General features: G+C 38.6%; 1 protein-coding gene across 2 annotated transcripts; it reads right to left on the bottom strand.

Moving 5' to 3' along the window:
- Positions 1-3,900: 3,900 nt before the first annotated feature.
- On the bottom strand, positions 3,901-24,889 carry tnfrsf21 (tumor necrosis factor receptor superfamily, member 21). Of its 2 annotated transcripts, none has more exons than XM_079474516.1 (6): positions 24,486-24,889; positions 20,527-21,169; positions 19,233-19,748; positions 10,988-11,253; positions 5,874-6,090; positions 3,901-5,051 (listed from the first exon to the last, which is right to left on the bottom strand). In XM_079474516.1, the coding sequence occupies exons 1-6, from the start codon at positions 24,519-24,521 to the stop codon at positions 4,822-4,824; spliced, it is 1,908 nt and encodes a 635-aa protein (XP_079330642.1). In that variant the 5' UTR covers positions 24,522-24,889; the 3' UTR covers positions 3,901-4,821. The 2 variants fall into 2 exon arrangements, with proteins under 2 accessions (XP_079330642.1, XP_079330643.1); XM_079474517.1 differs by having other exon boundaries at positions 3,904-5,051; positions 24,504-24,824.
- Positions 24,890-25,464: the final 575 nt, after the last annotated feature.

The raw sequence follows: 25,464 nt of genomic DNA, 5'->3' as shown, positions 1-25,464 counted from the left end.
TCCTTGTGTCAAGCCACTCTTGAGCAACAGACAGCGTCAGAAGCGTCTCGCCTGGGCTAAAGACAAAAAGGACTGGACTGCTGTTCTCTGATGAAAGTAAATTTTGCATTTCCTTTGGAAATCAGGGTTCCAGAGTCTGGAGGAAGAGAGGAGAGGCACACAATCCACGTTGCTTGAGGTCCACTGTAAAGTTTCCACAGTCAGTGATGCTTTGCGGTGCCATGTCATCTGCTGGTGTTGGTCCACTGTGTTTTCTGAGGTCCAAGGTCAACGCAGCTGTAAACCAGGAATGTTTAGAGCACTTCATGCTTCCTGCTGCTGGAGATGCAGATTTCATTTTCCAAAAGGACTTGGCAACTGCACACAGTGCCAAAGCAACCAGTACCTGGTTTAAGGACCATGGTATCCCTATTCTCAATTGGCCAGCAAACTCGCCTGACCTTAACCCGTAGATGTTCTATAAGGTATTGTGAAGTGGAAGATGTGATATGCCAGACCCATCAATGCAGAAGAGCAACTATCAGAGCAACCTGGGCTCTCAAAACATCTGAGCAGTGCCACAGACTGATTGACTCCATGCCACGCCACATTGCTGAAGTACTATGGTAAATACTATAGTGCACCAGTGTATACTACTATAATATATATTATGCTGCAGTTTATTATAGTAAATGCTGTATTGTTGTTTCATGTGGTCACACTTATCTCTTGCATGTCATTTTATCATAGCACAACATGTTACTGTTGCATTAGAAATTGCCGGTGGCACATAGCAGCGCTCTGTGCTCGACTGCTTTGTCTGAAGCAAGACACGCCCCTCATTACCATATGGACACAGAAATGTAAAAATAATTTTAAAAATGTGTAAATATATATATTAACATTAATGCACACCATAAATAAAAAAGTATGATTAAATAAATGTATCTTAAAAAAATTATGAGAAATTGATATTTACACTTTATTTATGTATTTATTACTTTCTATATTTCCTGTATTTATTTATTTGGATAATAAATAAAATAATTTAGCTTTTATTACATTTCTTCATGGATTTATTTTTGTATTTCTTCATTTTTAATTTAGGTAGGATTGGAATTCAATACATAATTTAAGACAGTAAAAAGTGCATAGAAAACACATGTACTGTATATAAACTGACCTTCCTGTCTGATGCATATATGTCTGACTAAAGCATAAATTCACCCCAAAATGACCAGTAACTCAATCTCTACTCAGATCGTTCTAACTCGCAAGATCTGTTTCATGAGAGGAAAAACATAAGGAACCTGCGCAATGTTCTTTTCATTTCTTATGGGAAATGAAAACCATGGCTCACTAAAATTTTGTTGAGATTTCTTTAAGAATATCCAATGGGTTTGGACCAATTTACAGTGTATTTTGTGAAAGTAACAATCATGTTAAATGTATCATACCTTCACAGGCCATTTTCTCTTTTAACTCAAAACCATTTAGCACAAATGCTAAACAGAAGGAAATTTGTCTGTAAAACAGGAAGGTACAATCCTATTGAAATGTTGTTTGTGTATACATGTATAATGATATAAAGCAGAGACAGATGATTTCATCATGAACACAAGCTAATGTCTGTTAATGTTCACACTGTTGTGAAAGTGGTTTATTGAAAATAAAACGTAGAAAAAAAGAATTTAAAGAGCTGCAATAGACCTTAGCCAGGGTAGACACAAAACTATTTCTTTCATAAACACAAGGCTTATTAACCCTTGTGCATCAAACTAAAAACTGAAATAAAATACTACAGTAAGTAATATTTCATCTCTTTCCACAGCGTCTTTGCTTTATTCTATGACATACCAAAGGCATGAAAGTATACATGATACCATTATAGATATCCTAATAATCAAGGCAGAATCCGTCCTGATCAACTACTAAACTTTACCTACTAAACCTTTTTAGGATTTCAACCTTTTAAACACACAAAATGCCAGATTAATAAAATAAAATCATCTTTAAAGCTCAGTTACCTGTAATTCTCAGTACAGTGTGTCTTTCAAACTGCAAATACACAAACATACTTAAGTGCACACAAACCCACACTCTGACATCCATGGTAACACACGGACACAATTATAAACGCATCTTTTAGGCCCGTAGTGTTTTATAACACAGCAGAAGCAGAAAAAAAGAAATTTGCTCCAATGGCCCAACATCTGAAAACCCCACCATATAGTTCACATTTCAAAACATTATGTAACTTTCATAAGATTCATGAATGTCTTGACATTTTCAAACCTTGGGAGCAAAAAAACTCCATTATAATACATACATTTCAGATTTTATGCTTAAATGGCAATGGAGTTAAATATTGCAGTTTACGTGGGTATCAGGTTCAATGAGGACATTTTTGTCCACTCAACGGTTACAGACAAGACACACAGATTAAAGTCATTTCAGTTGAAGTTTCAAAAGTATAGAAAGTACATTGTAACTAAAGGCAATGTTTCTATCTTTGAATGCACTTCTTAAAGAAAACACACACACATGTTCTACATTTTAAGGAAGAACTAGTTGTTCTAGTTGTCACTCTTACCTTTCTGCTGGAAACTATGACTGTGACACTCAACTGCGATATTATCCGATCTGTTCTCGAACATTGAGATTTTGTTTTTCTTAAAAAGATCCACCCATCCAATTTACTTCCTTAAAGTTATGTGTCTACACGTTTTTTAAACGTTTGTCCTGATTTTTCAGTGGGCCATTATTTAAACACAAATAGAGAATCACCAAACAAATCTGTGGATTGTTTTCATTGCTATGATTTCAAACAACTGTAATTGATTGATAACTTTTGTGATGCCATATGCATATCATATGAGTCTTTAACTTCCGATTTATTTTTTATGTCTACTTCAGGACAATAAATCTTTAATAAAAAGTTTTGGAAAGAGGTTCAATAAAATAACATTTGATCTGATTTTGATGAGTGTATGCTTTCTTTTCAAAGACTATTCGTTATTTGGGCATTCTTTACATTAAATCTTAACTGCATATCATCGCAAGAAGGAAACACAACAAAAAGAGATAAGGTTCTAGAATGATAGCATTCCTGAACACACTTGTATGGGTCATGCTGGAATGCCGAAAGTTTTGCCCAGTTTGTTTCTTATATCCAGAAGTCTTTACATGAAATAACATTTGGAAACGCGTTTGATCTTTTCTGTCAGCACTGTCTCCGTGTGAACTTGCTTTCAACATAACTTGTAAGGAAATTTAAAAAGTTTTCTAAAAGAGATTATCGCAGCATATACCCCAGAAATAATTCAGCAACAAGACTTTTTATCAGTTTATCAATTAGTAAAACTTCTGAATGCTCTTGTGAACGCGCACCATAGACTGACAAGACAGAGGAGAATTAATCGATCAAAGTCTGTATTTTATCGATCAAAGTCTGTAAATCTCTCAATGTCACCTAAAATATATTTTTTTGTTTTCTGAAGATGCCATAAAGTATTAAAACATACTGAATGTCATGTAGGTGGGTAAAACATATCAACATTTTGAGGTGAATTTTCCTTTAAAGAGTTGGTGGACATATTATATATTCATAGATCTTATATTCATATTACTCCCCAGACAAAATGCTGCTATTATATAGTCAAAGTAGTAATCGGTCTACACAATGTGCTAATATGTTTAGCAAAATGTATGCAAATATAGTTGCTGTTGTCTGTCCCACTAAAATCCATTCAAATAGGTTGACAGCACGGATTAAACAAAAGGTCATTCTTAAATGTCAGAAATTCCTTAACGTCGCTTAGAACATATGTCTGGTATTTGTTAAAAGTATCTTACGGTAAGTCTGTATTAAGTCACCAGCATTCATTCCAAAACTCCAACCTAGTTAAAAAAGCCAAACAAATTATGACAAAACTTTTATTTGCTGCTTTCTCGGGTTACATCAGAATTAACAATAATAATAAATGTCTTGGTTATACGTGTTACATCTGGAAACAGCCATAAGATTACATACATAACTTTCCAGTCCAGCTCGTCCTCATGGGTAAGAGACACACTAAGTGAATACCTTTTTTTGGCCCACGAGTTCAGAGGTCAAACGGCCGTACCCTGTTATTGGGGTAAATTGTCCACAATCCCACATCTAGCACCAGAGTGGCGTTTTAAAAGGACAGACATTCTCTATATTGTCATGTATGTATATGATTTCTAAAAAGCTTGATTTTGGTGGTACTAGCACATTTGAAATGACAGAATTCTACCACCTTTAGAAGATGATCATGGTGCGATCAATTTGTTTTAAGTGTATAATGAATGCATATAAAGTGTCATGATTTGCAACATAACCGACAGGAATGCTTTTCAATGCCCTTGAAATCACATATCACACAAGTTAAATTACAACAAAGTATACGCAAAAAATGACAGTGGTAATGCTTGAGAATGTACAAAACAAACAAAAACAACAAAAATACCTTGTTCATAAGGTAACGTTAACTTGTTAGTCGTAATAACAGAGGACCAAATGTTTACAGAAATGGTTCATAAATTAAATTTGATAGCTTTTGAGTTAGACATCATGCCAATGTGTGTGCAACAATATGCTACTTATTAGAGAGATTATAGTGCTGACACCAGCTGTGTCCAATCCAGCACACAGGCAAGAAGCTCCAAAGCTGACAAAGAGAGACTCCTGTAGGAGCATTCCGGAGTTTTGGATGTTGCGTGCATGTTGAACTGAAACAGACGTACAATAGCGAGCGCACATAAGTGTGTCCATCACTGTGGTTTTGTAGCGGACAATAATGACATGGTTGCAGAGGTCTAAAGGAGGTCAGGCAAGTGGCTATAGACCGAGTCGAGCAGAGTCTGGCTTGCTTCTTGACTCTTCACCCCGGCGATCTCGAATAAGCGGTCAAGCTTGTCTTCTGCCGTGGGTATTTCCTCAATGACGTGGAGCTCGTCTGGGTTAAGAATGTGCAACATATCATCAAAGATAGGCTGTAGGTCGCAGCGGTCCACGCGCACCTGCCGCAGCACAGTGTCCTTTTTTTCTGAGTGACAAGAGAAGCAGAAAGTTATTAATGATAACATGATAAAACATCATAGGGCTCCCTCAGAATAAGGTTAAATTTGTTTTATTACTCTGAGTTGAAACTTTAATCAGCTGACACCCTGCAGTACCTTTACTTAACAGTTACACGGACTGTATTTTATTTGTATTATGTATTTATTTGGTTCATTAGATGTAGGGGCATAGAGCAACCACAAGAGGGCAGTAGATACATTCAAAAATGTCTATCTAACAGTCATTACAAAGTCTAACAGTGTCTCAATTTCACACCATTGCTTAAAATGGAAATTGCTATTTTGTGCCAGTACTACCTCACATGTAATGTGAAAGTATTGTTACATCACATCATCTTTAAGGCTTTAACAAGCATTATAATATATATTATACAATATATTCTTCTCACACCTCAATAAATGGGATTAAAATAGAATAAAGAATGATGATGACTATATATCTCAGAATAGCAAATTCTCCTTCACAACTCCTTCCTGGTGGAACATTCTTCCTAACTCGGTCTGGTCAACCACATCTCTCACAACATTCAAAAAACGACTTTAAACCCATCTCTTCTGTGAATACTTGACATACAAATGAAAGAACCACAGGTAGTTGTCTGGCTTTTGTTGAAACTAGTAACTTTGCATTAGCACCTATTGTACTATTGCTCTTGTGTGACATATGGCTTATTGCTCCCTGAACTCTGTAAGTCGCTTTGGATAAAAGCGTCTGCTAAATGACTAAGTGTAATATGCATATGTGAGAAAATGTAACACAGTTTCTGTGTTTATCAATGTACGCTTACCTTTGGTTATGAAAGAGCCGGTCCGGCTGAGGGCAGAGTCCTTGCTGGAAGTGGAGTCACATCGCAAAAGAAGAGGCTCTGATTCGTCGGTGAAGAATCCCTTGGAGCGCTCCATGGGCGACTGCTCCACCACAATGCCAAGTGACTCTAAAGGCTTATGGCTGGGGTTCAAGCATTGGCCTACATTCACAGCAGTCATCAGCTTGTTTAGGTCAACCTACGACAAAATGTATGGCATAGAAAACAGTGATTTTTTTGATACACCATAAGACGTATATTCTGTCATATATTAATCAGCCAAGATGGATTTTATAGGGTTTTTAAGGCCAATTTTTGTAATCCCGTTTTGAAAAGAATCAAATTATTTAAAGTAACTAAAAAACACATGTGAAGAAGTGAATGATACGTGTTCAAATCTGTGGGACTTTCTGCGGAAGTGTAGGCCAAAAATATTTGTTTTTAAGTTTAGTTTTGTTCTGATCTCATATCAATGAAGCAGTATCCTCCCTGCATAAAACAACTTTTTCTTGGAAATATTGTGCGAAAAAATTGACTTAACTTTCTGCCGAGAGACTGGGAAAACTGTATTACGCGCACAAAGTCAGAGTCTACAAGTATTTCGCTATGTACCCAATGTACAAAGGGTTTGGCCTTCACGGCCCCGTACCACCCACAATGGTCCCGTCCTTGGAGCTCTGTGCGTCAGGGGACGCCAACTTGGGAAGGCATATGAAAAAGATTCTGTCCAGCCGGCAATTCACTACCCACAGAACATATGGCCTGTGTCGTTGTAACAAAGACCGCTGTTCACAAAACATACTTGTTATGACACTGTGTTGGTACATTTATGATGTATTTCCGAAAACGTGAGTCACAGTCTAGCACTGCGTTTAATCTTTAGAACAGAGTAGTGGTGTGGTTTATTTAGCATAAGTCACCAAGGCTAAACTGTCGACACAATTTCACCCAACTACCATACTGAGTGACCTTGCAGACCAAATGCAATTTGAAGTGATAGATCTCTTAATAACCCTCTTGTCATTTCCAATCTGAATTACTTACTTACTTTCTCAGGACACAAAAGAAGATATTGTTGTTAACAGCCCCCTATTCACTTCCATTGGATACAATATAAATGAATGGGGGGCTTGTTCTGTTACTACCAACATTTTTCAAAATATCTTCTTTAGTGTTCTGCAGAAGAAAGTCAAGCGGGCGTGTCTATTATGACAGAATTTTCATTTTGAAGATGAACTACTATTTTGTGTCCTTCCAATAGAAGTCAATGGGTGCTGGCGGTTACCAACTTTCTTCAAAATATATTATTTTGTTGATTTTACGGTTAAAGTGAAGAAGGCAAGTAAATTATGACAGAATTTTCCCTTTAAATGCTCGCTCAGTTTTGGACACGTTTTGATGATATTACGAACAAATGAAGAGTTTGGTTCCAAAATGAGATCGCTCAAAATTCATGCTTTTTATAATGTTATCATGTTTTTGTTGTGTCTTATTGTGTTAGCTGTATTTATCCGTGTTATTAGGGCTTAAATCAAAACCAACCAACTGCAGTTTGATTGATATTAATTGGAATGCACAATAAAAAGACATCTATATTTTATGATATACTATATTATACAGGTGACTAATGTTCATAACTCATTAATATTATTATATAATAATATATATATTTTGATATATTCATATATATATAATTTTGGGAAAAAACTCTTCAAATATATTCTATCCCCTAAGCCTCACCCTACCCTAAACCTAACCGTGACACCTTTCTATGTTTTAACTTTTTTTAAATAACATCATTTAACTTGATTTAGAACCTATTTTCTTTGTGGGGACCCATAGAAATCCCCACAACAAGGTGAAAAATGTCAGACATTAAAATTTTTTTGGAGACATTTGGTCCCCACATAATGTAGGGCTTACCAGAACCCCACAAACGATCATTTCCTGGAAATGTTTTGTAATTGACTCGTCACTGAATAATCAGTGGCACAAAGAAAAGCAAAGTATGGCTTTAACTGGCGACGTGAGCAATCACATTTGGTCATTTATTAGTCACCCCACACGGAGACAAATGACCCTGAACTGCATGAACTCCAAAAGTAAAATGGCAACACAGAGGTTAGCCCAGTTAAGATGTGGGTAACGACGCGTAACAAACCTTGAGGATTTTCACTGTCTGTGCCTTAAATATGTGCTTTTCCTGAGAAAAACTAATTTTACACTGTGTCGTAGTGGATTTCATGAAATGAATTGAGCAAACTTTACTTCATACAATTATGTTCTTGGTTGTTTTACCAATATTGAAGTTAGAATGATAGAAAGTATCTCGGAATTCAAAATGCACAAATTATTTAGTCAATTTCATCATGTTCAACCCACTTAAACTTGTGGTGGGACTACATTATTTTAGTTCATTTGTGAATTCAGAGTTCCCAGCATGCACTGAAGAGTGGTGCTTGTGTTAAGGTCAGTGTTTTTTAAAAAAAGTGCACATGTCAGTACTGAGACGACTCTCAGCTTGCTTGTACATCATATATGTTGTAAACAATAATACATGTTAAAAATGTTAAAGTTAAAAAAGATCAAGAAGTTAACTCCAATGCTCAAATTAGTATTTCTTCAAATCAGTTTATCATGTGACATGTTCTTAAATAATTTAGGTAATTTTAATTGATTTACGTAAAAATAACCTTAAAAATGTTTACACAAATATTTTTTTACACAAAATAATTTCAAGTAAACATCCGTGTCATTTTTTATAGTGTATTAAACTTTATGAAACAGTAAGTTAACTGTCCTCATATAATAACTTAAATGTATGCTTTTCCTTTTTTTGTGATTACTTATTTTCCGCACATTTCTGATCACTTGTAGTGTAACACTGTGACAGCATTAAAGGGAGTATTACTGATTTAATAATCGCATCAGTAGTCATACTTTTAAGAAATACATCACTCTAAAATGATCCGGCAATGAGTAAATGATGATTGTTTATTTTAGAGTAAAACAATTGGGGGTAAGTGGAGAATTTTTACGTTAAAACACTAACTGATGCTACACAGGTCTACCCGTGTCTGTACGGATACTGAACATTTTTTTAATTGGTTCCTACCTTCTGTCTTGCCATGTGCGATTCATTCACCTGATAGGAGGCCATGCGTGCGGTGGCACTGAACAGCATAAGATCCATGTGATCTCATGTTGGAACATATGGTTCTGATGAGAGCAACCAAAATAAAGCTTTTCCTACTACTCCCACCGATGTACCATTTTCATTCAGCATTGCTAATTCAATATCAGATCTCGTGAGTAACAACAAGTTCCGCCTAATATCACGTTTTTTCCTCAGGAAGCAAAAAATGCGCCGGGCATCAAGCACCTGGTTAAGAACATCTTAATGCAGGTTACATAAAGGCTTTAATAAAACGATTAAATCTAATTTAGATTAGGGAATGTGTGCCTTCTGCGAGATTTGAAGTTTTCCTGCAACTTCAAGAGTTGTGTGTTCAATCCCCAAAGAACACGCTAATCAAATTTATACCTTAAAGGGATAATTCACTCAAATATAAAATTCTGTCACCATTTACTCACCCTCTTGTCATTATGAACCTGTATGAGTTCTTATGCAGAACACAAAAGAGAATGTTTTGAAGAATGTTGGTAACCAAACAGTGGTGGTACCCGTTCGCTTTTATTGTATGGACACAAAACCAATGCAAGTCAGTTGTTGTTCGGTTGCGAACATTCTTCAAAATATCGTCTTTTGTGTTCTGAAGAAGAAAGCCATACAAGGGAGTAAAGGAAGACAGAATTATCAAATTTTTGGGTGAACTATCCCGTTAAGTAAGTCACCTTGGATAAACCCGTCTGCCAAATATGTAAAGAGGGACAATTAAATGCGCATCATGTTTTTGCACCAGGTCAAAATCCCTCTTTTAATGATGCTACCTATGCAAATTTCCCATAAACATGACGGAATAAGGTCAGAGAGTGAATAAAAAACTGCTTTGTAACTGTGAACAAAACGTTCCGGTTAAGGAATGTAGCCCTGTTACAACAAGACTACCTTTGGCCTTCCTGTACAGAGGTCTAGTGAAAGTCAACAATCGCGCTGGCAATTATGGGATTATTAGGTGGTGCTGACGGGCAGACGTACAAAACAGTCATAAGAGATTTTTTTGTACATCTCAGTGATATCAGCAAAGATATCAAGTCACCAACACCATCTCCCGTGACCTTGGGACAAGGTCATGGTAAATGAAATGGCCTCTATGGACTGGACACAGGAAGGGATTGTACCTTTAAAATGAATGTTGATGATTGATTTTATATCTCCGGGTGCGTGTCAGCCCTCTGTTATGAGCAATGCGGCTCAATGGGATGCAGCCAGGAGTCATGAGGTTTGTCTTCCCTGCTACACATGTATTATCCAAACTGTGTTCTAGACTTGGGATGTGTACCTTACGTAACACTGTATACAAATGGCTAGTTGATCCATTAGTGTGACTTGACTAAAAGCTTGGGGTTTCACCAAGAGAGGCTGTAGTCTTAAGTTTGCTAATATTGAAACGTCTCTATGTGTAAATCACTTAAACACATAAACTTGTCCTAATGGCTAATGGCATGGCGAGTGAAGTGTGTATGTAAATTCTAGCTTAATGTGTAATGGGTTCATTTCAAAATCTGTCCGTTTGTCTTAACAGCAGCTGACTGAAGGGAGACTTGCTAATGGTGGTTTGCTGGTTTAAACTGGTTTTACAGCTTGGTTACAGAGCTAGTTCACCCGAAATGAAATTATTTCATCATTTGCTCACCATCATGTCATTCCAAACCTACATTACTTTTTTTTGAAGGACAAAGATATTTTGAAGAATGTTGGTAACCAAATAACACTGGATACCATTGACTTCCATTGTATGGAAACAAAACCACTGAAAATAAAAAGAAAATATCTTCTTTTGTGTTTCCAGAGAAGAAAGTGTCATGTACAGGTTCTGAACCACATGAGAATGAATAAATGAAGCCAGTTTTTACTTTTGAGTGACCTATCACTTTGCCTAGGTCTGGTTTAAGCATATATAGTTGATGCTCACCTGAGGATTGTCTTCCATGACACTACGTATCTTTTCCACCACGTCGATGCGCCGATGGCGGTGGAGGGCGTTGATCAGCTTTGCCAGGTTTGCGTCGCTATCACGTATGGTCCAGTGCTGGAGAGCGGCGTACGCCCTCTCGTGATCCGCCGAGTAGCCATTGGAAAAGGCAGCCACCTCGCGCTCCGTGGCACTGGCCAGTAATCTGTACATATCAATCCACTGGCTGCCGAGCTGTGCTGCTACCAGCTTCAGGATGTCAATACCTAGACGAGAATACATAAATCCGATGATTATGTACTGCATAATATAGTTTCTTCCAAAAAAGGAAGCAAGCTATATGCTGATATATTCTGAATATTAGTGGGCAGTTACTTTTGTGTCTGCTGTATTAAAAAGCGTATGTTGCTTGTCTTAGTGACCCCATGACCTGCTATTGCTGCAGTATTCGTTCAGACGCAGCCAGGGGATGGAAGTGTATACATCAGAAGGGCAATGATCTAAAGTTACCTACACCAACGTCTGCAGCAGGACATTCCGTCCTGTAGTTAAGGCCATAGCAATAACCCAGACTGATTCCTGTGTTGATACACTTTAGCGTGACCAACAGTTGTATGCTGGGAAATACTTCTACAATACTGAGGAGAGTAGTTTTAAAAGGTCACTTGTCTAAGTCTTAAACTACTATGTTAATTCACACTATTCTTTAAGATTAATATGCAACATATTCTTTAGGTTTAACAGAAGTGCAGATTTATGAGTGCTATAGATTTAAAAAAATATTCATCTTAAAATTTTGAGCTGTCACTAAGCAGCATACATAACTCAGAAGAAGCATTAACTAAAAATAAACTGCATATCAACACCCATAACCCCAGCATCAGGGTGGTGGGCTATGCATAGCCAAGTACCACTTTTTTTCAATGTAAAAAATTGTTCTAGTAAAAACTAAACTACAGTCTAGTTTAACTCTATCCCTTTACAAAACCAGACATTAGAAATTATCTCAAGCCAATATATTATTTTATATTACTTTAAAACTTAAACACTATCTAAACTATTAAATTAAACATAACATAAAACTATAATAGTATAATATAGGATATATAATATAATATAATATTGAGATACTATACATGAAATATTTAAAGCATATATATATATATATATAATATAACAAAAATAACCCAATGACCTGATACTGTAGCACAACTTAATCCCATCATATTATTATTCAAACTGTCACCATTACCAGTAACAACCTGGATCAACATAATCCAGTTTTATTTCTCTCTACAGAACATAAACCTGATGGAGTCCATCGTAACAGGATGATTTAAGGGGACAATGGCTGCTGGAAGGTATTAAAGCATCTATCTGAAAGCCAGATCTGTCCTGTTTGTGATCCATCTGCAGCGAATTCACTGGCGCTCTCTGGAGGATAGCGTGCCATGGATCTAAAAATGCCTAGGCCTGCAGGCTGCCCGTCCACTTGCCTGCGTCTGTCTAAGTGACAGTCTCTGTCTATATGATCTAGGCCAAATTCGACAGGTCGCGTGATGTTGTTTTCTCTCGTCTGTGACTGTACAGACTGATGGATTTTGTTGCCCCAGTTCCGAAGGCGAATGTTGGGAAAACATATGCAGCTACATTTCGAATGCAGACAGGGTGTTTACAAATGTTTAAAGGTCTGGTTTTCATGACAGCGCTTCAATCAGCAAGTACAATGTTTTTCTTGAACTCGGTGACATTTGGTTATGTGCAGTAAGTTTAAAAAAAAAAGTGAATTTTCTCGTGAAATCCTTTCTATCCTGACAAATGATCAAATTTAGTGATGCACGAAAAATGATCAGCCTATTGGTATCGTCGATGAATGATTATTTTTTGTGTTATCAGAACTGGCCTATAATACAATTTAAGGTGATATATTCTAGCTGATAAATCATAAATAATTCCCTCTAGTTTAACTTCTTCAGCTGCACGCTGCTCACAGTTCAAGTACAACAGTGCTGTCATGATCATATAAAACAAAACATTGTTGATGTACAGTATGTAGATACAGTCATCATGAATGGGTAAATTATCAGAACAAAAGCATGTTGTTTGAATCAGACTGCTGTCTGAATGCTTTCTGTCTTGAGACCTGTTAGACTTGTGGCTATTAAGAACATTTGTCTGGGTTGCTCTGGAAGAACATCTATAATTTGTTTACTAAATAAAAAATATGCCAAAAAATTTTGAAGGTTAAAGAATCATTAACTAATAGGCTTGGTACATGATTTTCTGAGGGAAAAAGAGAACTAATGGTTACCTTGTTTTCTGCAGAGAATGTTTTCAAATAAAAGCCTTTGTCCACTTTTTGCCTTTGATTCAGTCTTTCAGATGAATTTTATATTAATATTTAGATAATGTATATTGGCCAATAGAACGGTTATCGACTTACAATGTTAAAGAATTATCGGTTATCGTTATAGGCCAAAACTTACATATTGGTGCATCCCTACTCAAATTATATGATAAGAAAATACTTTAGCTAAAATAAGATTTTATATAGAGATATCAACTTGATTAATACTGATAAAACATACAGCTTAAAGTCGTTTTGTATAAGCATCTTTTCTATTTGGCATGTCCTACTTTTGTTTGAATGACAGCATACACTCGTTCTGGCACAGACTCAGTTGAACAAAACTAGTCCATGTTATCCCAGCATGATCTCAAAACACTCCAAAGAACATCATGTGCGTATAATCGGAAATCTGACCTTTTATACAGATGAGCTGACATAACCTATGTCACAAGTTTGCTTATTCGATTAACCCTCCTTTTAATAATACTTTAATAATCTTAAATTCATCTGATTCATTTAATGGTTTCAAATTTTAATACTTTTTTGGCTTCACAGAAAAGGATTAGGGCTAGTACCAGACTAAAATATAAAATTTGAGCTGTCCTAACTGAAAGTAAATTGACCGGACATATCTTTAAAAGGGTTCATCTGGCGCGAATACGTGTTTCTCTTTGTGTTTGGTGTGTTATAAGTCGCCCATGCATGTTTTAGACACGTAAAAAAAGGAAAAGATACAAATGCTCATCCAGACCTGCCTGAAATGCCTCGTGTAACCACACCCCCACAAATCTACGTAAATTTAAGCTAAGCCTTGTCCATGAAACCTGGCCTATATTTCAAATTTAGGGTTTCAATTGGGTTATCAATTACAGATTTTACTTAACCCCATTTTATACAGAAACACTACCAACCCCTTTTACGCCGAAGTCACGCTTACGTCACGACATTAGCTGGAGGCCAAAGGGAAAACCGGAGGAGGCCAATTCAAACCAGCACAGATTCGGCTACATAAGGAGTTTAAAATATCATCTTGAGTTGTTTAGTGCCACAATCGACAGTATACAATCTCCAATTTGATATTTAAACACATAGCTGCTGTCATTGCCAAACAAAAACACTGACGACAGCTGTAGTTAAACACAATAAAACGAGTGGACTGAACAGAAACCATCATCAAAAATGATAGAATAAAAAAACGACTGTCTTTTGTTTATGTGGATTATGATTTGGGTATGTGTCTAAAAATATCTCACGTGTGTCCACCTAATCAGAAACTGGGGTACTTTCACGTAGCATTAACTTTTGAACGCGAAGGGTAGGCTAGATAACTTTGTTAGTCACACAACTAGCAGTTAAGAATCGAAAACTAAACATAAAGGAAACTGTCATCTCTTTTTGCATTAGTATAAACTAAAAAAGGGAGAGCCAAAAGTGAGAAGGCTCATGTTATGTGTCAGGTTTGTGTTCAAGTAAATGCATTTGCTAACGTTAGCCACTGTTAGTACAGGTAGGCAAATATAAACTCACCTAAAGGATTATTAGGAACACCTGTTCAATTTCTCATTAATGCAATTTTCTAATCAACCAATCACATGGCAGTTGCTTCAATGCATTTAGGGGTGTGGTCCTGGTCAAGACAGTCTCCTGAACTCCAAACTGAATGTCAGAATGGGAAAGAGAGGTGATTTAAGCAATTTTGAGCGTGGCATGGTTGTTGGTGCAAGACGGGCCGGTCTGAGTATTTCACAATCTGCTCAGTTACTGGGATTTTCACGCACAACCATTTCTAGGGTTTACAAAGAATGGTGTGAAAAGGAATAAACATCCAGTATGCGGCAGTCCTGTGGGCGAAAATGCCTTGTTGATGCTAGAGGTCAGAGGACAATGGGCCGACTGATTCAAGCTGATAGAAGAGCAACTTTGACTGAAATATCCACTCGTTACAACCTAAGTATGCAGAAGACCCCACCGGGTACCACTCATCTCCACTACAAATAGGAAAAAGGGGCTACAATTTGAACGAGCTCTCCAAAATTGGACAGTTGAAGACTGGAAAAATGTTGCCTGGTCTGATGAGTCTCGATTTCTGTTTAGACATTCAGATGGTAGAGTCAGAATTTGGCGTAAACAGAATGAGAATATGGATCCATCATGCCTTGTTACCACTGTGCAGGCTGGTGGTGGTGTAATGGTGTGGGGGATGTTTTCTTGGCACACTTTAGGCCCCTTTGTGCCAATTGGGCCACGGCCTACCTGAGCATTGTTTCTGACCATGTCCATCCCCTTTATGATCACCATGTACCCATCCTCTGATGGCTACTTCCAGCAGGATAATGCACCATGTCACAAAGCTCCAATCATTTGAAATTGGTTTCTTGACCATGACAATGAGTTCACTGTACTAAAATGGCGCCCACCAGATCTCAACCCAATAGAGCATCTTTGGGATGTGGTGGAACGGGAGCTTCGTGCCCTGGATGTGCATCCCACAAATCTCCATCAACTGCAAGATGCTATCCTATCAATATGGGCCAACATTTCTAAAGAATACTTTCAGCACCTTGTTGAATCAATGCCACGTACAATTAAGGCAGTTCTGAAGCGAAAGGGGGTCAAACACAGTATAAGTATGGTGTTCCTAATAATCCTTTAGGTGGGTGTAGATGTATACCCTCTCAGCTTATCTTTATTATACACGCTTGGTTTCTCTGTCTGGTATGTGTAGATGTCAGGCCACTTAACGGGTCAGTCTGGATCCATTAAGTGAGTGTGTACAGGTCAGGCAGGTTCCTTGCGTTAAAGTGAACTTTTTCAAAAACAATCGCGGTCCTAGACAGTGAGTGACCTCACATGTTAAAATGTAATCAGATCTTTTTTCTAGTTATTGTCAAAAACCAAGCAAACAAAACGTGCCTAGCATTAGTAATTCAATGGCATCATTTTCTGTCTCCACCTAAGCTCCACCCACAAAAACGTGTCTGCCAGACAGTGATTTGCATAACTACCCAGACACTGTCTGCACTATTGTCATTCCTTTATAACTTCAATCTGGCTGTTTTGAATGTTGTTAAAGCTCCTACCGTTAGAATTCATTTATATATATCAACGACTGTAAATTTATACAAAAGCCTTCAGACTAAAAGACAATTAGCACGTGTCAAGACGATACCTGATCTCTCAGCTTCTCAACAACAAAGTCGTAACATCTGCATATCAAATTCAAACCAAGTGGCGAACCAGCTGAACATGGTCTAGCTTGGCTGCATAACAAAGAAATCTAAGCAATCCAGGAACTCTCCTTTTAGGAAAGTCACCGCGGTGGCTCCTCAAGAATGTCTGCCATCCCATAAATCCCTGACACCTCATGCCTCATACCGCCCGCAGTAATTACCACTTCCTCATCAACACAATGAAAGTCTTCTCATGAAGTATTAAACACAGACCTGGGCGGGGTTACGAGCGGGGGATCCTACAAGCTTCCCCAGAGATTCCCTGACTGTTACACAAAATACTGGCAGAGCTGAGCTCACCCATGAAGTACCTAATCGTCTGCAATAAAACCCCCAGCCCACCCTGATTCTGAGCAGTGGGCTTTTATAGATAACACCTATTGCAGAGGTTGTTATATGGGGTTTACACCCGGGTGGTTCTGTTTCTCTGTTCTCCGCCATGCGTGCTTTGTTATGCGTACGAGGCACCTCCTGGCCGCCAATGAAAGAATTCATTATTTGTACGAACGCTCCTTCATCTTTATATATGTTTCCCATGCGGCCCTTTATGGCCATTATTTCACTTATGTAGTAACGGACAAACATGCCTTCGGGCTGACCAATTACACACCTTGAATCAATTAAGAAAATGTTTTGTGCTGTGTTCGCAGCTGTGTAAGGTTTACCTGTGCTTTTTAATTCACATGATTCTAGAGGCCTCTACTATATCAGAAAGTTAAGCATGTTTTTTTTTTTTTATAAAATATTTTTCCTTTGAAGTCAATAAACAATTAAATTGTTCATGTTCAGATACGCTAGGGAGAAAACATCACAGATTATAAGGCCATTACTTTTCCCTTACCGATATTTCACTGATTTCAAGGGCAATTAACTTTATCAATATCATAAAACTACTAATATCCAAAATGCTTCAATCTTAAAATATTTAGATCATAGTTCACCTAAAAATTTACATTCTGTCATCATTTACCCATCCTTTCAAACCTGTGTGACTGACTTTCTTCTGAAGAACATTAAAATAAGATATTTTGAAGAATGATGGTAACCAGACAGCGGCGGTAACCATTTACTTCTATTGTATAGACACAAGTCAATGGGTACCGCTGTTGTTCGGTTACCAACATTCTTCAAAATATCTTATTTTGTATTTTATATCTTTATCAACTAGGATTTTGCTATGCAAGCTGTAAAAATGTAAACTTCAAAAACTTCAATTCAAAAGTTTCCTGATGCTTTTAAGTTCAATCAAATTGTTTTGTCCAGTCATATGAATGTAAATTATGTTTAACTAACTTTAAAAAAACTAGTTGTATTTTTAGTGGAAGTTTGCTAGGTGGTTTCTGACTGACCCACGTCAAAGTCTCTATTATACTCTGTTCCAGCCTTGTGACCTTCAAACAAGGACCGATACGGGGGTACGCTGAACTCACACATCTCTCAAGAGACATAATTCAGTCCCTCCACCCATCTTACCAGGACATGTCCACTGATAAACCCAAGCGGCTCAGAAACCACACAGAACTGGAATGATCTGGTTCCAACTGCTCAGGGTTAACGCAAAGTCACACACATGGGTAGATATCTCAAGATGGTATAAGCCGGTGCCAAAGAGCTGCAAGTTTCACGGATGCTATCTTACCGGCAGGTTATGTGGTGTAGAGTGTGAAATAAATAATAAAAGAGGAAACAAACACCAGATGAGTGATTCCAGTAAACCAAGAGAGATCAGGTTTGTTGTTTGTGTAACTGTTGGATTTCTCTATACAGTCTTGTTGCAGAATGGATGAGATTGACAGTTATGTTGTGATTAGAGATCCACAGATAGTTTACCACATTGGAATTTCATTTTGCAAGATATCATTCACACTGCAAAGTGTTGGAGATTGAGGTCCGGCATCTGCCAAAGCAGATTATTAACGCGTTTTCATAAACCCAGCTAAATCTCTCAAAACTGTAGTTGTAGTTTCAGTGCCAATCCGTTGCAAATATTAAGAAAGTACATAAAAATCAGGCCAGGTTCAAAACTGTGTCTGTACCTAACCCCGATTCACAACAGATAAAGATTTTTTATTTGTGCAGTAGGGTATGATTTCATGTGAAATCTTGATTTGACTTCAACACATGTAAGACAAGAATTTAAAGGAACCTGCATTTCATGTTCCAGACAGCGATGGAGGTACGGTTACAGATCGCAGCATTAATGGTTAAGAGGTTTGTTAATCATCAAACGGAATTCCAATGACAACTGTGGTCTTCCCCAAAATCACGCAATAGGTTGAGACATTGTTGCTATGTCGGGCAGCTCAAACAAACAGAGTGGTGTTTTGATAGTGACACACTGTTTACGCATTTCATGAGAACCAGCCTTGACCCTTTCAGATTAAGAATCGGGTAGGAGAAGGTATTTTACCAGTGAAAGACTCTTTTACCTACCAAAAACAACGTACCTTTCCGATGTAACTCTCTTACGCAAAGTGCAAAATAATGTACCGTCTGATAATCCACTTTTTTGGAAACTTAAATACATTTTATCCAAGTATTTTGAATAGACCCTTTGTCAGACTGGCATTGCCTTAGCAAAGGTCATGGGTTCGAATTGCCAGGGATGTGTACAGTCAATCAATAAAAGCATCAGCATGTAGTTGCATCAAGAGATTTAACACACCTTGGCCGTTTGAGTAGTAGATCCACCTCTCTCTGGTTTCGGCTGGAGAACATGGTTTCTTGTGGATGGCTTTCTCCACTATGCTACTAGGATCCTGTCTGGGTCCCTTCTTTAGCACCCGTGAACTTCGCTTTACGCTGCACACAACGATGACCATCAGCACCAGCAGAAGCAGCAGGACTATCATCCAGGGCAGGTGTTCATTGATGTCAAAGTACTTGTGCGTGTTGGGCCTCGGAGAACCCTTGCGGATGGGCCGAAAGCCCAGTCCCTGGGCCTTGCTGTCAGATAGCGCCTCCACGGGCAGCTGTTCGGCCCGCTGGTAACCTCGTGACGAGGCTAACTTGTGGAGTCTTTTATGAAGCTCCTGAGCAGCAGACGTTTGGATTGGGATCCGTCCATCGGAAGACGCCGTGGTTTTGGGAACGTCGGTGTCTCCGCCGGCAGTCTTTGTGATGTTGAGAGCCGGGACTGAAGGATCCTCGATTTCTGCAGCTGGTGAGATTGCAGTATTTTCTGTGAGGTGTAAGAGGAGACAAAAACGGAAAGAGAGGGAATTAAATGCACTACTAAAGATGAACATAACCCAGAAAACAAAACAGAAGGGAGAGTAACTAAAACTTTAATCCAGAATCAAGCTGGCATTTGTAGATAACAAACTGGAGCCTGTAAACCGTTGGTGGCCAACATAATCTCTCACGAATTGCTTGTCTTTTCTGCTCATATATGACCTATCTTGCAACTAAAGTCAATCCAACCTGTTGAAATTCCTTAGTGTTCTGTATATATATATATAAGGCAGGGGATCAAATGAAGGTCAATACTTTACCAAACAATTGTGCTTCTAACTGTAAACATATTTAACATTTCAAAAACCGGAATGAAACCAAATTCTCTGAATGTACCAGAGATACTTTATTTAAGACTACACTGTAGGGCAATTCCAGGCAAATGTCAACCTTAAAATGATGAAGTATTTACCAAAGGTTATCATCATACTGATATGTCAGATGTCACTATTTGGTGGGTTAAATACCCATATCAAGCAATTTTTGTGTTGATAAAACATAGTTTTACAAAGTGTGAAGTAAACTGTCACATGCATCATGGTCCATATTCCTTATAATTGGAACATACAATGAACTGATGGTTCAATATAATGGTAATCAATACATTCTCTGAAAATATACAGTATATTTCAAGTTTTGACTGAAAATGTTTACATAGACAACACTGTAAATGTTTTGTGCTGCTTAAAATGTTTATAATAAAGGGCAAAGCACTTCACTCTCACCTCTATGTGCTGACTCAGTGCTGGAAACTGTGGACACGGGGGCCTCTCTAAACAGTCCTGAGTCAGAACCCGCTGGAGTCGGGCCACACACATTATCTGTCTTCTCGGTACCCTTAATCGACAGCATCAAACCCAGAGCCTGGCAGTCCATGTGAGCTCTGCACCTCAGAACATCCGATTCTACGTCAGAGAAGGTACCGCGCTGACACGTCCGACAGCGCACGTCCTCCGTGTCGCTTCCGGGTTTTCTGACGCCCCACCCGGGTGGACACGTCGAATGCTGCTGGCACTTACCACTCTGGGAGAAGCTGCCTGACGGGCACACGCACAGCTGATCGGTGGTGGATGTACAGGGGGTCTTTTCGATAAAAGGTGCTTGGCAGCGTCTCTGACAACGGTGACACTGCTGTACGCCATTTTCACCCTGGGTGAACGTGCCCTCCAGGCAGGGGCTGCACTCCCGCACGCTGGCCTCTGTGCAGTGAGAGGACACGTAGGTGCCTGCCGGACATTTGTTGCACATCAGCTTCTTTCCGGTGGCGGGGTCAATGTGGTGGTAGTGTCGTGGAGACAAGAGATTCTCTGTGGTCGGGCTGGGGGTCAGCGTGTGGGTTAAGACGCCACCGACCAAAATGCACAGCAGCTAAGAGCGGGTAAAGAAGAACAAGGAGACTGTTATGTAATACAAACAATACAAACACTCAAAACACGTAATAAATGACTGGCCGCTGTGTCACGGGTTTGTGGAAGAAGTTGTTTTTGGAGTTGAAACAAAGTCATTTTTACTCAAAAAAATGACCTCCAGACACGACAATAAAAGTTTAAATAACATTCACACAATCTGCTACAAGTCCACCATGTATGTGACACATTTTAAAACAAAAACAAGGGATCCCCGTTGACAGAATTCTTATAGGCCAATGACCTTGAAAATGACCTTTAATGACAAGAAGCCAGTAAACACAAGAGCTCTTAAGTTACAACAGATCGTGATCCCGAAAGCTTAACTCCAGACATAACAGTTGCCTCCTCCCGACTGCACAGCACGATAACAGCACCTAATATTCTTTATGGCGTTACCCCACGTTGTAATCCTTCCACTAAATGGGGCTTTGGCTACACATGGCGGCTTAATTCACAGATTCTTGGCCTAGGCGCAAAGTCGTCACCGAAAATATGATGCCGGAAAGCTAAAGCACTCACATCCAGCACACGAGCGCCTCGCTGCATCATCACTTTCTAAACCCAAAGTTCAATTAACTGCAGATCACTAAACCCCCGGTGTTTTATTACGGTTCCTCTGCAACAGACCGCACAGAACACTGGAATAAAAGCGCAGAGGACACATTTCCTTATTATATTGGGAGGACTGACATAATGGACATATTGTTTGGGATAAAACAAACAAACGTTAATATTCTCCAGCCGACACACGATGACACGGATGGGGCCATGCCAAACCTCATGGTGCACGTGTTGCTCTTTGTGAGGTGATGGGGAGCGTCTCGGTGCAGCCTTACAGAAGGACAAACTAAACCCTGTCGGTCGTGAATGGCGATAAGACAAAGCTGTGCGTTCCCATTAGCCTCTGCTTTTGGAGAGGGCAACGGAGCAGGCCAATAGACGAGGGTTTGAAGTAGGGCAGTGAGAGGGACACTTTCACAGAACAATGTTTGTATGGGTGTTGGGCTAGCAATTCGCATGAACAAGTTTCCATCGCTAAATGAGTAGACTGTTGCATTAAGAGATAAGCTTCTGACATTGGTTTTCTGTAAAACCGCTTTTAAAAGAAGAACTGGCCATCTGAGATAAAGAGGAAGAACTTTTTACTGCTTTCAACAATGACATGTCACAACTCAACTCCACCTCCAAATATTGTCTGGGTAAGGGGGATCTCCTACGCAATCTGCTTTTTTTTTGTTTGTGTACTTTTAACGAGAGTGTGTGAAAACTGCACAATATAGAATAAACAAATTGTGCTACAAAGTGAGAACGGCCGATTTGTTCTTATTGTTCTGACTGTGTTTGTCTGCAAAGGCAAGACATCACATGCAAATCCCATTCGCATATTCTAATGTTGGAGAGACATGCGTTACTGGCACCTTCTCAAAACCTTTTTAGGTTATGACTTTGAAAGGGCCTCAGAATCGAATCCTCTGTCATATAATAAAGCATGTATAAACCTTATCCCCAAGGCATACATTTTTAACTCAAAAGCTATGCGAAATTATAAGCATGCAAAAAATGGAATGCTCCCTTTCTAACTACCCAACGCTTAACTGTTGATTCAGCTGCTCTTATGGGCTTGTAAAGAAAATTTATGATGGTTTTAAATGAATCATTGGGTTTCCTGACTATCCTGCGAGTAAACAGACTTGGCATTTTACAACCTGACTACACGAGCTTGTAACCTGTGTGCGTATATCCTTTACATACTTCTGCAATTATACATATTTAGTGAGCAATACCAAAGACGTATTCATATAATACAAAGTATAAAAGTGCAAGAACAACATTAAAAACCCATTACAATCATCCACTAAGATGAGTGTTGTGTTTTTCGTCTATGGTGGTAGGAGCTCCAAGGAACATAACAACTCATTGGTATTAACCACAGATGTAGATGCTTTACGCTAAATGGAAACTCTGAATTGGCATATGCTTCAGGGAACGTGACTACAGGCTTTAGGTTTGTGTAGACTGTTTGTTGATTCACGTGTAAACATGGCGTGCGAATCAGCAGGACCAACCATGGGGACAGATGTGATATCATCGGGACTCCATGTGCCAGTAGTACCAGACAAAGAGGACACCTGTTACACCTGTGATACATCATAAGTGAAATATAAACACTCCCTGCCTAAAGGCAATCGTGCTTAAGTTTATAATCGGCAACAGCCAATGACTCTGCAGGCTTCGTGAATGAGCGAGGAATATTCCTGCAAATGTCAGGCCCCTTGCCAAATGCATTACATCACTGCAAACATGTTTTTGACTGGTACTGTACATGAACGACACAAATTGGCGCGACTGAAAATGCATTAACAGTCGTGTATAAAACAATTGAATCCAGCAGTAAGCTGGTGCAGTATGGGACTTGATGGTCTCTTGATAAATACCTGCTAATGGATGTGATGAACCAAATTAATATCAAACGGATCTATGCTGCTAATGGATATTATGTGAAGTGTTTAAACAACATGAGCATATCATATAGAACAAAGTTGGCGTCTAAACAATTCAGTTGTATGGGGATATGGAGTCAAGCAATTGTTTTAATGCAATAAAAACAGACGTTTACAACAGCTTATAGTACAAGTCATGCAAATGCCTTTAAAATAGCAAAGTGATGTAAACTGACAATGACAAGAGTCTTATAAATACGTTACTCAAATAAAACAATGTAGATCTCTAAGCCACAACGTAATGTGTTATGTCAGCAATGTTTATGTTATGTGCTATATCGTATTTGTGTATTATGTTTGCAAGGAAGAGGGGACGTTTGGGGATACGGGGTGGGGGGTTCCATCAATACCCCTGTTTTGGTTATGTAATGTTCATTCTCCCAAACAAATGTTTTAACATTTTCACATTTGCGCCAGGCTGATAACTTTAAAAAATTTAAAAAATCGCCAAAATGGATGATGATTAAATACAACACCACCACCACCACAAACAAAACAATAAGAAAACCTGCGACTATCTTGCTATTAATCACAGAGAGTTGAAAACATAACTGTGCTGCGCAGAAACCACACGAAATTACGTAAAAAAACATGAAAAGTGTGTACTTTTCTAAAACAGATATTTTCCCCATGCATAGGATATTCGAGCGAGCGACACCTGGACGCTTCGGATTAAAGCGTCTGCGAAATGACTAAACGCAGCTGTCCCTTTAAATCCTTAAAAAACAGAATATTCGAGAGGATATGAGAGCACTAAATGTATCATTGACTCACCACCATTGTCAAACTCACAGACATGTTTCCATTCATCGTCCCAATCGATTCACTCTTGCTTGAATATACCCAGATCCACCTCTGTTACTTCAGAGCTTCATAGGTGGAGCATCACCATCACCGCATCAAGAGGCACCGCATTGTCCTTTCAGTGCACAAATAACGTTACTGTCCACTGACGCCTTTTTATAGTCTGTGCCGCGGAGTGCGCCGGCTTCAAGTAGTAGGGCATGGGCGCTTCGTCTTGGAAGAGGAAAGGTATAATTCCCATAGCGATGACGGATGAATGTGTGGACTGAAGTCTTGCTTCTGTTTGTCCGGGTTACAGAATCCCTGTGCAGCAAACACGGGCTGCGACTGAAGGGGGCGGGTACTGGCGACGCGCGTCACAACCGAAACTCGCCACCGGCTGCGCGTGGACGCCGCGGACCGTATCACAGGCTTGCGTGAGACAGTTTCCGGGAAGAGACTTGAGCTGACCGAATTCCAGCCGGATAAGATTGTGATTGTGCAGGTGAACTGTACGTTGACTGTCATTTTGGCACTAATCATTTACAGTGACTTTTAAGAGCACTTCGGATTTAGGAAACATATAAAATACATTTTAATAAAATGAGTAAAGGAAGATGTTATAAATAAAACAATTGGCATATGTATGCTGTGTTCCAGACACATCGGATTTAAGATAATTTGATTAATGTGCCACTGTGCCTCCGACTGTTTGTACTTTATTTTATTTATTATCTATTCTAAACTATATTTTATTTTATTTTTATTCTTAACTGGTTAATTTTAATTTTTCTTATTTCTTCTAAACTATGTTATTTTATTTTTTAATTCTTAACTGCTTACTTTTATTTTTCTTATTTCTTAACTGTTTTATCAAATGGATATTTTTAATATCTTCTATGTAAAGCACTTTGAATTGCCATTGTGTATGAAATGTGTTATACAAATAAACTTGCCTTGCCTTGCCTAA

Source organism: Barbatula barbatula (assembly GCF_947034865.1).
Source record: "Barbatula barbatula genome assembly, chromosome: 15".
NCBI classification, from domain to species: Eukaryota; Metazoa; Chordata; class Actinopteri; order Cypriniformes; family Nemacheilidae; genus Barbatula; species Barbatula barbatula.
The sequence above is the reverse complement of the archived record's forward strand: the minus strand, read 5'-3'. Positions and strand labels throughout refer to the sequence as shown.